Consider the following 14,360-nt stretch of genomic DNA (forward strand, 5'->3'; position numbering starts at 1 on the left):
GAGAAAGCCTATATTTATACCTAAGCAGCAATTAATTACAAAGTTTAGTTAAAGTAACATGCTGTTTTTATTATACTATATATTTACTTACCGCTACACGAATCTTTGCATTTTGCGGTGTACGATCCGCAGCATTCTGGCTTTGGCACGTAAAAGTCGTATTATCGTGTTCCTTTCGAGGCATTACAGTTAAGATGGACTTGACAGTGTAAAGAGGACCACCATCGTAAGCCTCGGTCACCGTCCTGATGTTTTTCTTCAGCACGTTTCCCAGCCCGTCGATCCACGTGATCTGAAATATTACAAAGTCCTCGATAAGCCTCCATTATAGATTATTTCTTTCACACTCGCTACACTCATTCGCAATCTAATATCTACTTTGCTGCATTGTTCCATTATTGTATTGAAACATATGCTACATCAAGTTCTATACTATATAAACGCAAAAACCGATAATTTCTCTCTCTCTCTCTCTCTCTCTCTCTCCCCAATAAAATCTGATAAACCTCCATCTACATAGATTTTAATCTTTCCTTTTGACATAAACTGGAAATTGAAAGAACAAATGTTTAAAGTTTTCCTCGAGGAGAATCACCGGTGCAAACTCGTGAATTTAAAACTTGTTAACTGTCTCAAAGGAATTAGGTAATTATTGTCGATATTGCTCCGAAACATTGTTGTCGTAAAAAAGAAAAGGGACATCAAGGGCTTACTTCTCATAAACAAGTTGTAATATCGATCGAAGCATGATTTTGATATGTATCTAAGCTTAATCCTTGGCAACTAATAAAGGTAGTAGCATAGTTTATGGCATAGTTTATAGCTTCTGAATATTTTATTTTTGATCGAGTTCACCAACGAGATTGTGATTCTCTGCAGAGAAAAAATCTAGCTCTAGACTATATGTATATATATAATATGTGTAATGCCAAATCGATAGATGTCCTCCCACTTTGGCCGAAGTATTGAAAAAATGAAATATGCAATCGCAGTTTGCGGCTTTTCAATTATGGCATTCAGGAACATGTGGGCCTTATAGGCCGATAATTCTGTAGGCTACAGATGTGCAAAATTATAGGCTGGTTATTTGCCCTTTGGTAAGCACAGTTAATGATTACTCGTATTATATTTGTTCCTATACTATATATAGTATAGGTATATATAACTCCAAGGGAGCTGTTCATTATATCGCATTTTTCTTTTGTACACCGACTGATCTGGGAAATGAAGCAGCAGTTCTCGAAATTATTTAAGAATGAAAGAGTTAAATATTGAGAGAATAAAGGATAGGAAGAGGTCGACAACAGGAGAGTTCCGCAGATTCTGGCCTGCTATAATCTCGCGCTAATCCGATAGTACAACGCCTTCCGTAGTATCCTTCCGGTGGTTGGAAGTTGTTGCTTTTGGTCCAGGAAGTCTACAGGAGCTGTGTACCGCATTAGTCAGATAATACAGAGAGCTTGCCAGGGAGGGGTCCTTCTCAACCTACCATGTACCCATGCAGATATAAACACTGTTACGGAAATCGCCTCTAATTAGAAACCTCTCCCTACAAAACATTCCTACGCTTCTTTCTTTCCTTCATGCTTCGTTACTCTCAATAATTTATCTACATCTTACGTTTTTTATTTTATTTCGATATAAGTATAGCATTTAAAATTTATCACGACTAGGTGTATATACTAATTTGCTATAGACTTCTCAGAGTCTCTCCATTAAATGAGATTTATAAATATTTCACACCCCTGTCCGTTAACTGCGTTCATTTTATCACCTATTACTTTGAGTATATTTTTAAAGACCCATGCAGAAACACGATAAAGAGAATCGTGGTAAATTAGTAATTGGAAACTGAAAAAGTCCAGAATTGGTTTGATCGATTTTCATTTCGTACAAGAAAGACGAATTGCTCCATTCCGACGATGCGATTATATTGTATTATCTCCAAATGAGACGCGCTTTGCTAACCGAACTCTCATTTTTTAGGATTATTTCTTGTTTCATTCCACACGATGATTTTCTTATGAGGCTTATTACTCATAGGCGTTACTAAATATTTATTCTAAGCTGCTGCAACGTAAGTAGCATAATTTCGCAGATTACCTTCAGTTGAGTACCATCTCCAGATAACTGTACACGTACACGTAATCACGTGCACCGGGTATACGACGTGCAAATTGGCCTTATCGAGTGTAATTATTAAACATCTTGCACGAGGAAGACTGAGAATTATTATCGATGAGCTATGGTTACGGTTAGTATAAATATATATATAGATAACAAATTGGCTTTACTCTATTAATTTGTTTTCATCCGACAAATAAAGAAATTATTCTCACACAATATTAGAATTATTGCAACTTGACCGATGAGACAGTGCACAGTTTAATCGTGGAATTCGATAAATCAGTTGATATATATCTTGCGCTCTCTCTCTCTCTCTCTCTCTCTGTATGTACCGTGTTGAACTAGATCTCAGTGAAGAGCTATAATTAAGGGTCTCGAGCAAGAAATACGTTGATGCAGTCTATTAGCAATGCATTCGAAATTCTACCAGATTCACTCCTATGCTGAATCAACAAAATCAATGAGATGGAAGAATATTCTTTTGCAACGAATGATAAAAAAGAGTGTGCGAACTATGGACGTTATCTTTTTTCCCCACTAATTTCCTAAAATTACTGCAATTTGCTATACGTAAGCAAATTCAGATGGGTTTGGCATCGCTTTTGCAAGGTCTAATCGGCGTTATCGACATTAATTAGAAATTCTGGAAGAGAGACGGAGCAATTCTGATAGGAATTTGGACGTTCTCCGCGGTCGAATGCCTCGAAGCTAAGCGTAATACTGTTCTGGGCTACTACAGCCCTCTGTCAGTGAGCGTCTCTCTTGTTCGCAGATCGTTGCGGCCTCTCTTTCTCGTTGGCTCCCTTTCAATCTTGGTAACTAGTAATTAAACAGCTCCTCGGTATGGGAACATAGCATTTACTAACGTGACTTTCCTGCTCGGTGCTCCTCCTCCTCCTCCTCGTCCTCCTCCTCCTACTTCTATTCTTCTTCTTCTTCTTCTTATTCTTATTCTTCCTCCTCCTCTACCCAAGCTGTGTTTTATCCGGCAAAGAGAGCGAGGGAGAGAGAGAGAGAGAGAGAGAAGCATTCGCTCCCTTTCTCATTCTCCCGTAACTCGAGCGGAGCTACATCTCGTAATTCCACTTTCTGCCCTATTGTCCATTCAACGGCGAATCGAGAATGGAGTGGCCAGACACCCACGGGAAATTATTAGCTGCAAATCTATTCGTCGAGAAAACCGGGTCACGTTATTATTATATAATTCGCAGCTTCATCTCCCCGACCGTAGGAGTTTCCAGCTGCTGCGAGCGCATTGTCCATATTAATCCATTACTGTGCGCCACGCACGTTTGTCGACCGTGCTATGCCAGCCGCGTGCAATTCCCTCATTTTGGACAAACGTAAACGGAAAGGACTGGCCGAACTGACAGTTGGACCGACGTGTGGACCCAAACAACCTAAACTGGATATATGTATAATTTCCGACAGCTGCGGCCATGTCTCTTTATCGATTACCATGCAGCTTCTGATTAAAACCTTTCGCACCTTCCCTCCTCCTCCCCCAAAACACTATCAGCTGCTATACAATGTCGATTAAACGCTAAACAATATACGCGTACCGTCGGTCAATCATGAATTTAGCTTATTTTCGATTAGCTGCTAAATCGGTATAGGTTTGGCCAGTTTGGTCCATCTATATATAACCTCTAACGAAATAATAATAATGTAGCAGGTGGTATACGAGTTGCAACGCCCCCCTTTATGTATATATATATATATATATAGAGAGAGAGAGAGAGAGAGAGAGGATATAGCTGGTAACCCGTTATAATTAGCATAGCTCTTTCATTGCCTGGATCTTGAAGGAGATATAGCCATATATATATATATATATATATATGGGCTAGCGCGAGCATAACGGTGCCTAAGCGCGCGTGGATCTGTGAACTGGATCAAAATCTTTTCACTCGAGCCAGTCGAGCCCCATTCACTCGAACGGCTTAAAAGTGTATTCGCGCAATTTCGTGTCTAATCGCGGCTAATCACTGATGACACAATTATTCTCTCCGTTCTCCACGACTTTATTATTTCCGACAATTTACCGCTACGGCTCTCCGTGGGTCACCTAAAATTCTCCATTCTCATTTGTCATTTGTCGATAAACCTAATGAGAGAGAATTCTTGAAAATTCTGAAAAATCACCTTCAACTACAATTTGGTCGTTTTTATAAGAAAGTGTGTAGGTAATTAGTGGGAGTTTTGATAGTTTCTAAAGTATAATTAAAAGTTAACAACGTTTTCCGAAGAAAGTTTCTGGCTTCTCGACTAAACGTACCTATACATTTGCCTGTACGTTCCATCCCGCTTCGGTATAAGAGGAGAAATCCCCGGTAAACTCCAAGTTTCTGGCATATCTTTCGGGCAGACCTATTTTCCGAGATAGTAAAAGAATTAGGTGGGAGGAGAGGAGAAGCATTATCCGCGCGCGAGATGCCGTGGGAAGAAATTTTCATACGCAACGCGAGCCAGAGGATATTCTAGCATTTTTAACGAAGAAGCCATCAGCTCATAATTATCAATGAGTGAGTGGCTGGGCTGAGGGCGGGGGGGGGGGGGGGGCAAAAATCTGGTAAAAGCATCCACCGGAATTATATCTTCTACTGTATATAATTGGAGTATTGTACGTAAGGCGAGTTATTTCCTCCGAGAGTTAGCAATGCTTAATTAATTATAATTTAATGATATTTCGGAAAGAAATAGCTCCGTGCATGCGCGCATCTTCTCCAATGTCTGTATCTCGACTTTTGTGCCAACTAAAACGATCCGACGCCGCTCTGCGTTGGACAAATTAACGCTACAAATTAGCATATCGCAGCATTACGAACTGCGAAGCCGAACAAATTTAATTAGTACAAGTTGCGCCGGCTGCAATTTCCGCTTTCGTCGCAGTCGCTCCTCTCCGGAAAGATGCGATTCAATTTATACTCAACGATTGAACTGAATTTTTTATTATTTCACTTTTAGAATGAATTTCCTAAAATCCGTCCCGTGCACCATTTCAAATTTTCAATCTCGTATGTTTTCGGTGCTCTCTCTCTCTCTCCGTATTCCATGGACGCATAATGATCAGAAATACAGAGAAATATGGAAGGAATATGCTTTGAGTTCTCTCCAAAGTTTGCGCGCGTATATAAAAACGAGAAAAGTTGAAGATTAAAAGTTTGCAAGTTCGAAGAAAGTGAAAAATAAAAAGACGGGAAAGTCGTATCGGCTAGCCGATATGCGAGTGAAAGTATGGAGGTGTATGTCGCGAGAAAAAATTATGCTCAAACTGTCATGGCAGTAGCAACGCGACGAGGCCTATAGTGTGCTTATTGGTACGTGCAGCTGTTTATGCGATGAATCGAGAATTATCACTCGTGCAACACGGCTATGGAGATACCTAAGGAGCAACTTCCTTTCGCGTAGCTATAGGAAGAAGCATTCGAGGAAATCATCGAGCTGCTTCGCTATTCATCTATTCCCCGAAAATTCATGAATTATACAGAGGATACAGTAAACTAAATAGAGTATGATTTTATACATTCTAAAGGTCTAAAGATCTTTCTCATCTGCTCTAAACTTCATTAATCAAGACTTGGCTTTATCTTAAGAGTATTTTACTCTCGACTTATTCCTAATTATGCATCAGCCACATTTGTTGCAACTAGCGACAATCATTATGTTCCGCAGCATTGAATAAAAGCAACAGTAATGTTATCAAGAAGCAAGAGCGCTGCTTGCATAATCGATCGTGTTTTTTGCACTCTTCCAAAAAGCCAAGCTTTTTTTCTAAAGGTCCGTACACCGTACCCCGTCCCGTCGTCCTAATGTATTTTCAGTGAAAAATGAGAGGATAATAATGTATTTATCCTCCATGGAGGATTTTCAGGACTGCTACGCAATTGCTTTGGGAAGAAAAACTTTCCCGGCGGTATCGAACGCCAATGGCAGCTTGATCATCAACCTGGAAAGACGGATCTGCGCTACTTCCTCTTATATATATATATATATATAACGGAAAGAAAGGTAACCCCCTCGTCTGTACAAAAGAACATTTCTTAAAACGGATAGCAAGGAATATCGCAATATGATAAGCTGCGTTCAATGGCTTTTCCGCTCCCCTCTCCACCTCCTTTTTTTCCTCTTTATTTTCCATACTATTTTCTTAGAGCATCATTTAAAGTCTGCCATCTTCAGATCTCCTCCTCTTACCTCAGAGGTCTCTCAGCTTTCACTATTATCATTCTTCTATAATAAGATTCAGAAACATTCAGGAATAAAGGGATTGCGTGAATCAAGTAGATTTAAATTTATCGAAATTTTAAAAACATTTATATACTATAAATATATGAATAGAAATCTCGGTGAACATCTGCTCCGAGGGAACGGTAAAGGATCTGAGTAAAAATGCAAGGAAAAGAACGAGTTAAACAAGATTGAATGCAAGCAGGAAGAACACTCGTTTTATTAAAAATAAAAAGCTTCTTTCCAGTCTCACTATATCTCTCTGTAAGGAAAACCAACTCGATTTTTAAATGATTGACGTTAAGAAAAAATTGTAAGAAAAACCTGTCTGGTTCGTCATTGTTCAATGATATTTTGTTATTATTGTTACCACGACACGTATGTATATATACACACTTTCGTGGAGTATATAATTTCATTTCACAAAAGCGCTTATGCTATACTATAAATAGCTCGAAGATAGGTACATTTTATATTCAATAGCACGCAAAAATGTAATCGCCAGTTTTTATCTCGGGAGCTCAATTCGTCACTGTCTATTGTATCTTCTTTTTGTATTTTCTATAATATGTCGTTGCTTACCATGATACATTCGATAAAACGTGTAAATAAAACGATACTAACGTTTCAGACAAGAGTTTTAATTTTTCCACCAAGCTTTATCGATATTTCACGAAAATGCGCTCTAACAATTTATGTGAAATACACCGCGTGTATTTGTGTGAGTCTGACACCTCCTTGATGCCTTAAAAATTCATGTAAAAAATAAATTATTCCGTATCCTTTGTTTGGCGAAAAAGTCCCGATCATCATGTTTCCTTTAGCAGTAATTATTTTTCAGGTCAGTCATTAATCAAGAGCGTATAATTCAGTCGTTTGATAAATTTTATATTTGCACAAAAATTACATTAATTTTGCAGTGACAGTTGACATTTGTAGAATATTCCAACGGCATTTATTTACAACTTTTAATACGGTTTAATGTTTTAATGAATTAACCATAAGAGAAGGAATCAAAGTAAAACTATCGTGTTGTCAGAGTAGTAAGGCGTATACGTAATTAATAATTTATGATAAGAGCTGGAATAGTGTTGTAAAGCGTGTAAGACGAACTTTTCGTTATTTACCGATGCATTCACGGTTCGCTGCGTTCGCAACTCCAAAGGGTTAATGATACCAGGATTTAAATGGCGTCAGCGGCACAAGGTTGGATCAGAACTCGTTTCATTAAACGAGAAGCTAAGGAGTTGCTCGAGTCAAAATTGGGATGAGGAGGGAAAAGCTAGGAGCCCTTCGAGCTTACCACTCGAAACTCATAGATTTACTTTTTTCCAGCCGTGCTCGTGGAAATTCTGCTCGATGTCACGAAATTTAACTATTCGCCCATCATTCGAACGAACCTAATCGCATTTCAATATCAATTTTATGCTCTACGTACAGGGCAGTTAAAATTCAATAATTATATATATATATATATATTCTATTTTCTTCTACCTCCCTTTTCTACTTCAATCTCTTCCCTATGTTTTACCATTTAGCAAAAGGAAAAGTTTGATTTCGATTACTGGAGGCCATACTAAAAGCGAAGCTCATCCTGCGCTGGTGCTCATACTCGTTGAGTTTCAGCTTGATTTTGCCAAAGTCAGTTTTCCAACTACACATGTACGTCGAGACGTGAGAGAGAGAGGGAGAGAGAGAGAGAGGGGGGGGGGGGAGAGAGGAGCAGGTTAGAGCGAGCAAGGAACAATTTTAAAGTGTACACACATATCTCCGAAATAGTACATGAAATTATTTCGCGCAAAGTTTGCCAGCTTCACTGAGCTTTATGGCTTCTATATAGGCTTACTAATGCCTGCGTGACCCCTTGACCTTAACCTAGTACATTCATGTTTCGTGATGGAAAATATACTTCTGTAGCAGAGAGCGTAGCCGATGTAATCTACCTTTTTCTTCGTTTTTATTCGGTCAACTGTAGAAAAAGTAGGCTTCGCTCGCAACTGCTATTATGTGATTTGTGACCAGTAAATCTCACCATCTTCTCCATCTACTTCTTATTCTTTAAAACGCATGCACACGTATAGGTGCATGGTGCTACGCTTCTGCTAGAGCTATATGCTACGAGCTTTCGTAGCTTTATACGTGTACTCTCGAATGCATTCCTAAAAGCAAGATAACGGCCTAGACTATGTTTGCTCTTTATTAAAAATGCAGCTCGCAGTGTTAATAATTTCCTACTGTTTTACAAAATTACTCCTCTTCTTTCTCTTTCTATATATATATATATATATATATTACTGGTACTGGACTAAAAACTACGAATATTCCTGGAAAACATTTGGTCGTTCTCCGTCATCCGAAAAAGTTTCTTCATTATTATGTAGCATTCTGAATTAGTTATCTACGTTGCAATGTGAAAGGTGCAGAGTTATTGGAAAAACAAATAAAAATTTAAAACAGCAAGAAAAATGCGAGATTTACAGCGTCGAATTATTTAAATCTGGTGGAAAGTCGCTAATGGCGAGCACTAACCTCTGCTGGGGGTTTGCCAGCAATACTGACGCACTCCATCACTAGCTCCCGGTCTTCCGTCGTGACCAGGAAGTCACCTTGAGTGATCTTTGGTGGTTGTGGTGGCACCAACACGCTTAGCTTAGCGAACCTCGAGCGTAGACCAGGCTGCCCGTCGTTCGTCGGTGACGCTTGACATTGATATGTCCCGTCGTCTTCTAGCTCCACTGGATAAATGTGCAATGAAAAATCACCTGCGAACAAACAGACACGCATCATTAATTCACACGCGTTTTAACCATTAATTTTTCACATTTTTTCGTATAAATCTCAACTGGAAATACCAATATTTTTAAAACGAGGACTCGTTTCATTTTTAATTGATAATACGCGCGTGTACAGGTAGGTTGGATATAGATAATATTCATGACTTGTACAAAGGTAGAAATTGAACCAACCACAAATTTAACGATCACCTGTTTAATTAGTTGAAATTCATTCTATAAGTAATGTCAAGAATTGAACGTGTGCTATTAATGCGCGAACCAACTTGACGTTTAGACTATTTCATTGAAAATTCATCGACGAAGAAAAGTATATCTGTAGACGATTTTAATACTAAACCGAGCTCGCTATTTCCGTGTAATTGCGAGGAATAACAGATCGCGTTTTGAATAAATCTTGAGTTGTTGCAATTTAGCAGGTGTGTGACAGCCCATCTTTGCGTTTGTGCTTTTATACAGTTATACACTGTACGTAAGGCATCTCGAAGCAATAATCATACCTCCGCAGTCGTGCTCGGCCTGGCTAAAGTAATAGAGAGGCGATTTATAAAAAAAAAGCAAATTTTGAAAAGGTGTAACGTGAATCGAGGAGTGGGCTTGGACCGTTCATCGCTGAATAATTTGTTTCATAAATTACGCTAGATTATTGAGATAAAAGCCATGTACAATATGGGATGTACCGAAAATGTCGCTAACTTACGTTCTACGAAGCGTGCCTTGGGCATATAGCCTAGCTGATGCTTTACAGAAGCCAGTGGCCGACTACAATCGTTAAACGTTTTCAGCTACAAACGTTGTTCAATTTTCAACGAAGAGACGGCTAATAGCCGGCTGCTTTTGATGTTCGTCATAACTAACAGAATAATATATACTGTATTTTACGAAACCAAATTGTTGCTTCGGTTGTAACTTTCCTCCCTCAAAAATCTATTTAACAGCTGCTCCCTCTCTCTCTCTCTCTCTCTCTTAACAATACCATAAGTATATATTAAGACAAAAGCTTGGCACGAAAGTTATTGGGACGTATGTTATATTACCGAACGCGGACAATTTGGTATATCGAAATTGCAAATTGACCGTACAGTGAGAATAAATTTAGTCGTTATCCTGATAGCGGTGAATCATAAATACGCTAATTGGTTTTAGTAGTGATTAGTCAGGGCATACATTTAACGACGAGACTTCATTTTTGTCCGATATTACCTCTCCTTGCAGGGCTGCGAGTTCGAGAGCTTATTAAGATCATCAAAATTACGAGGAATAATTCTCCGTCCGTCTGGATGGCTACTAAAGTTTAACGATACGAAATATCACCACTACTCCAGTGTGTTGCTCGTATTTTCCGGCATTAGCGAATATGCTATAATATAATACAGTATAATAGAGGGCAGAAAAAAAAATGATAATTAAAATGGCAGGACGAATACAGTATTCAACGTTTGAAATATTCTCGTTCTCGCGATAGATGAAAATTGTTCTTACAAATGAGTAGAGCGATAAGGAATAAGAGTGATGAATTAATAGAAAGTTGGTAGAGTAGCTCTCGAAAAGAGTTAATTAGTTATAAGGATTGGTATGGGGGATGGGTGGTGAAAAAATGGGAAGAATGTGTTGATGGTGAAAAGTTGGAGGCGTTCGGAGTAATAGGTGGAAAATTTGGTGAAATTGTTAGAGGAGTTTTTGGCGTTTTGGATAACAACGATTAGCGTCTGTCTCTCTGGGAAGTCTTAGACGATGAGGAAGTTGGCAAAGTTTGGCACTTGGTAAGTAGGCGAGCAAGCGAGCGAGTAAGCAAGGATGAGGCATGCAGTAGCGAGGAGGCATTGCAGGCAGGCAAACAGGCAAGTAGATAGGGTAAGCAGGTAGGCCGGCAGGCAGGCAGGCAGGCAACTATATCTATATATATATATATATATATATAGTAAGAGAGTAGCTAGCTAGATTCTCGGTAGGTTACTTATCGTGAGGATACAGTGGCTGCAGGGGGATAAGTACGCCGGCGTTCCCTGTGAACGACGTGGCTTGACGCGAAATATATTCCTGCGGATTGCTGCTATGTCGTAAACGAAACGGGGCCAGCAGAAATGGGAAAACTTTCGCCGTGCGATTGTCGCTGTCGCCGTTGCTACCACAGCGAAACTTGTCTCATGTGCCAAAAGAGAGCAAACATCGATCCACAATACTAAGCCCGAATTTCTGCCCTCGTAAAACCTTCCAGGGAGAGAGCATATAGGACCATTTTATTCCCTAACGTTCCCCTTTTTACTACTAGCCACGAAAGAACACCAGTGCTCATTTACCTTCTTTTTACGTACCAATCACGAATCACGTCGCGAGTGCCCATATCCGATATACGTATATACCCACATGCGTGATACACGTTTACTCCCATTTTTTTTCATATCGAAACCCTTATTTTTATTGTATATATGTATATAAGATTATCGTGTGCGAAACACAATCGTCAGGGAATAATGAAAAATAGTCAGAATTGCGTCCATCCTGTGGCAAACAAGCGTAATTAATTTAAATTAGTTGATCCAAGTATAACGAGCACTCTGGCGTAAGTGACTGTGATTAATTAGCATTTGGATGAAGGATCGCGTAAGATGGACCCTTTGTAAAGCCTTACTATCCCCTAAAATGAGCAGGCGTAAATCCAACGTTCTTCGGTTCGTGATAATGATTGATTTAGCAATTTCGTAATTTCCGCCTCGAACCGCATACATATTTAATATCTATATAGCAATAATTGAGCTTTTGTCTCTTTAAACTTAACGATGGCCTTTCTTCTCGCGAAAATTATATACGGGACTACAATGGTCCAACTAACCAGGATATTCTCTCACAAATGCATTTTGTTAGAATATTGAAGCCACCATTCAAATGTTGGAAGCGCCGCGTAAAACTATGCGCGCAGCTATATTTGCTACGCATCCATAACTTATGCGGGTACTCAGCCTTCCGCGTTGCGAGACCCAGACGTTTTATGCTTGAAAGAGCATAAGACCGACCAAAGTTACAAATGCACACCCAGCTTTCATATATAGCTTTGACTCTCTCCCCACATTACCGACTTTCCATTGAACTGCAGATTCTCAAAGAAGAGATAGACCTTCGCAGCTCTCTCCGATATAATTCCTATATTAATAATCATAATGGCTTCTCTCTTCGATACTCCAATCAAATCTTCGACACTCTAATTTTCAGTAAACTGTCGAGCCAACAACAACAACGGTATTAAATGTTCGGTAAATTCCTGCCAGATGGAAAACTTTATATATATATAGGGAATGATCGAGGAGAGGAAATCATAACGATCACCTTCTACACGTGGCTGTATGTCTAGACATAGTCAAGAATTTTTAATCTTTGATTATAATGACGCGATAAGATGTTAACAATTGAGTTATTTCGTATAATTTAAAGCTGGATTATACAGTGATATTTTAATAAGACCTTTTGCCACCGCATATTATATTAAATTTATGTGGAATGGAGTTTGATTTTTTGTAAAATATAATCGAGTCAAAATTGGCAGAGTCAATTCAAATGTTTGCATTACAGAATTGCACGAAGCGCTTTGATGCGGACTGGATGTTCCGATGGAAAAAGCAATTTTGATTAATCTAACGGTAGTTCGTCTAGGTATCGCCCATTTCACGAAAATCTCGCGCACAACAGGTCGTGCAATTTGGATAAAAAAGTATCTCTCGTATCACATATAGGATACTTCGAATGCGCATATACCTTCCGCGTGCACATGCACAACGGATGCTTCGATAATTTTCAGGTCGTTCCAAACTAAATGGAAACTGTCGAATTAGCGTAAATCTTTTCGATTGAAAAAAAAGAGCATGGAGAAGTAGGTTGCCATCCTTTTGTAAAAAGGATATTTTCTTAGGATTTGATTCTGTGCGCGCGTGTAAAGCAATAAAGTATAATATATATGCAGGTTTATTGAAGTGTTAGATTAATCTAGGTAACCATCGAACTGTGATAACGGAAGATAGATGAATATTGTACAAACTATAAAATCCTTTGACGACGGTAGGGAAATTCGAATATTTGAAAATTTCATATATACGTTATTATTTATAGGCATCTAGGCATTCTGGTCTATGGGTGTATATGCAGGACGTTAAGCTCCTTTGATCCGAGTCCGTGGGTCTTTCAATTAGTGATGCAATATTCCAACCATTACGATGCAATCGTAAACTGCAGTATACCTATAGCAAAGCGGGGTGATACGGATGGACCAGAGAGCCTTAACGCAAAACGTTTTAAATCTCGTGACGATCCATTCCATTTATGCAGGACTACTATATCCCTTTTAACTGTCATATTCGGTACTCTATAGGTATATATAAGCTGTTGAATGAAAGTTAAGTCAAATACGAGGTAGGATAATAACTCGTGGAAAATTGACAAGGCACAGATTAGCGGCAGTATATATATCGCACGAGTATTATACCTAGTAAAGCCATATATATATATAATGTTGGTTTTAGAGCACAATACGAAGAACTTTTTGGATAAATTTAGGGTTTCGAATGTTGGCTCGTTTGCTAATAGGTGTAATCTTATTAATAAGTATAATTGTTAACTATTTGTAGCAGAATCATATAACGACCGCAAGCATATTGTAGCAGCAAATCAGCGAGCAGTCGATAATGTTGCATGGGCCTTTCGCAGGGGGTTCGATTGCGTGTTAGAGTTTAAGTGTGTGTGTGTGTGTGAGAGAGAGAGAGAGAGAGAGAGAGAGGGATTGTCGGATAGACACAAGCACGCAGAGAGGTGGGCTAGTAATAGCGGCCATAACTCGTGGTTGAAATTAGTAACGGTTAGGCCTACAAACGCTGGACGGCCGGGCAAACCCCACCGGATGAGGTGACCGTGACATTAATCGTGTCTGTAAATTTCGCAAAAGCACGTTCCAAAGCATAGCTTTGGACTTGGAACGCATCGGGCCCACAGGGCAGCTAACCACTTTGTTCCAAGATTTCATGCCACATTCCCTACAATTTTTTCTCCAGAAAACCTCCCAAAATGTGCCGTGGAAGAAATTAAGGAAAAAATAACATGTATACTCCCGCTTCTCTTATTTTCCCTCTTCTTTGCTCCTCTATGGCTGCAGTGCTTCCACGGTCCGCCACATGGAACTCGATGTTTTTCAAAGAATTATTAGTAAGCCCGCCGCCGAGCGAATTC

The 14,360-nt window shown here is 39.2% G+C and overlaps 1 protein-coding gene across 2 annotated transcripts in view; it reads right to left on the reverse strand.

Moving 5' to 3' along the window:
- The window catches only part of LOC136782434 (irregular chiasm C-roughest protein-like), a 103,337-nt gene that overhangs the window by 12,640 nt on the left and 76,337 nt on the right, over window positions 1-14,360 (reverse strand). For both annotated transcript variants that reach the window (XM_066741864.1, XM_066741863.1), the window contains exons 3-4: window positions 8,887-9,119; window positions 92-292 (exon numbers count right to left, since the gene is read on the reverse strand). In XM_066741864.1, coding sequence (XP_066597961.1) covers window positions 92-292; window positions 8,887-9,119 — 434 coding nt within the window. The remainder of the gene's footprint in view (window positions 1-91; window positions 293-8,886; window positions 9,120-14,360) is intronic.

This window comes from Prorops nasuta, unplaced genomic scaffold (assembly GCF_024137725.1).
Source record: "Prorops nasuta isolate Cenicafe-Biocafe unplaced genomic scaffold, Cenicafe_Pnas_1.2 PNAS00027, whole genome shotgun sequence".
In the NCBI taxonomy this organism is placed as follows: Eukaryota; Metazoa; Arthropoda; class Insecta; order Hymenoptera; family Bethylidae; genus Prorops; species Prorops nasuta.